At 64.0% G+C, this 1979-nt stretch overlaps 1 protein-coding gene across 1 annotated transcript in view; it reads left to right on the top strand.

The window, feature by feature from the left end:
• Window positions 1–1979, top strand: part of CARS2 (cysteinyl-tRNA synthetase 2, mitochondrial (putative)) — a 32892-nt gene that overhangs the window by 14896 nt on the left and 16017 nt on the right. The window contains exon 5 of the mRNA XM_021709028.1: window positions 1264–1393. Coding sequence (XP_021564703.1) covers window positions 1264–1393 — 130 coding nt within the window. The remainder of the gene's footprint in view (window positions 1–1263; window positions 1394–1979) is intronic.

The raw sequence follows: 1979 nt of genomic DNA, 5'->3' as shown, positions 1-1979 counted from the left end.
GTCTCCAGGTCAGCCCCCCCGCCCCGTTTCCCTTGGAACCCGCCTCTCAGCAGTTTCTGAAGAAAGGGTCCTTCCCTGGGACACCGTCTCCCCATGTGGGCCTGCTGGTGGCTGTGCTGCCTTTTGACTGGACAGTCGGCTTGGCTGGCAACAGACCTTTGCTGCGTCTTGCGTCCCTCGGCATCCTCAGTGTGTCACTTGTTGCTCTGGAGATGCCGGTCCTGTGCCAGGCGGGAGCCGTTCTCCTCGCTCGGGGGCCCCGAGGGCGCTTTCCTTTTCCGTGAAGTGTCCTCATTTTGCTGTGATAAACACGTGGCTGTCTGGTTGGACCCAGAAGGACCAGCTGGCGCGTGAGCCAAGGCCAGCATCCTTAAGTTCCTCCTAGGTGGATCAGATGCCCGTGTCGGGGATCACAGGGAGGAGGGGACACGGGTGCGCAGGCCGGCCTGGCCGCCCTGTGCAGACAGGACCTCAGGTTTTGTTGGATTTGGTCCATGGCCAGGGCGGCAGCCTGAGCATGGTGGTGGCGGGTGCTGTTGCGCGGGGAGTCCCTGGCCATCACCCACATCACCTGACATGATCACACACCTGCGCTGTCCACCTTCCTTCCTTTTTTTTTTAAGGCAGGGTCTCACTCTGTGGCCCAGCTGGGAGGACAGTGGCATGATCAAGTTTCGCTGCAGCCTTGACCTCCTAGGCTCAGGCGATCCTTCCGCCTCAGCACCCTGAGTAGCTGGGTCCACAGGTGCACACCACCACACCTGGCTCATTTTCTGATTTTTTGTAGAGATGAGGTCTTGCTGTGTTGCTCAGGCTGGCCTTGAACTCCTGGGCTCAAGTGATCCTCCTGCCTCGGCCTGCTGAAGTGCTGTGATGACAGGCACCGTGCTGGCTGAATTTCTTATGCTGTGAACGTGACAGATAGGTGTTGGTCATTTCCTTTTCACTCTGCATGGCAATGACAAAGCCAGAGGACTCAGCCCAGGCGGCCTCGGAAACAGGCCTCACTCCGTTGTGCAGTCCCAGCCTCTCCCTGCCTGGCCACCTGTGACAGCTGCGTGCTCTGGCAGGCTCGAGAAGAAACTGCTTCTAGTTCTCCAGGCCTCCAAGGGGAGAGACACGAGTGAGACGTGGGAGGGACAGACCCGGGACAGCCCCTGCCACGGGCATGGAGGCTGCCTCGTGGGTGTGGCCCGCTGGGCATGGCCTCGTGGGCACAACCTCGCGGGTCCCTCCTGCTGACTCGCCCTCTGTCGTTGGCAGCCGACTCCGACAAGCGCCACGCCGGCGACTTCGCACTGTGGAAGGCCGCCAAGCCCCAGGAGGTGTTCTGGGCCTCCCCGTGGGGACATGGGAGGCCCGGCTGGCACATCGAGTGCTCCGCCATGGCGAGGTAAGGCCCGGCCCAGGTGTGGCCTGGACGCACTGGCTCCCGCGAGCCCGCCTTGGGCCGCAGAGGGTGGGACAAGGCAAGGGCACTGCACCGAGGCCAGCTGGGGCTGGGAGGACATTCCAGGAAGGCCAGCCGCCAGGACATGGTTACGTCCCGACAGCCATGTGCCTGATTTTAGCAGACGGTCATGTTTTAGTTCACACAGTGGCTTCCCGGGCCCCGTTGGCCTCAGCAGGAGGCCTCGAGCTGAGGCTGGAGGGGACAGTGCCCCACGCCCCGTCCAGTCTCCAGCCGCCGACAGCAACGTGCATACCCACGGAGGCCCCGCCCCCTCCACACCCGCCTCCCGGCTCCTGCCACCCAGGCCAGTCCCTGCCAGGTCCTTTCTTGGCCCTGGGGACCCTCCAGCAACCCTTATCTCAGTCCTGCCAGCGCCCTCTCCCTCACGGCCCGCGTGCCACCGAGTTGCCTGCCGCCCCCGCTCGGCCCCAGGACACTGCCCCTCCACTGTGGCGAGGCCGGCTCCCGAGGTGGCCTCTCTGTCCCGCCTCCACCACCCTCCGGAGCGTCTCCATCTGGCCCCTCC

The sequence above is a fragment of the Carlito syrichta genome, unplaced genomic scaffold, assembly GCF_000164805.1.
Source record: "Carlito syrichta isolate Samal-C Ts95f unplaced genomic scaffold, Tarsius_syrichta-2.0.1 Scaffold154289, whole genome shotgun sequence".
NCBI classification, from domain to species: Eukaryota; Metazoa; Chordata; class Mammalia; order Primates; family Tarsiidae; genus Carlito; species Carlito syrichta.
The sequence above is the reverse complement of the archived record's forward strand: the minus strand, read 5'-3'. Positions and strand labels throughout refer to the sequence as shown.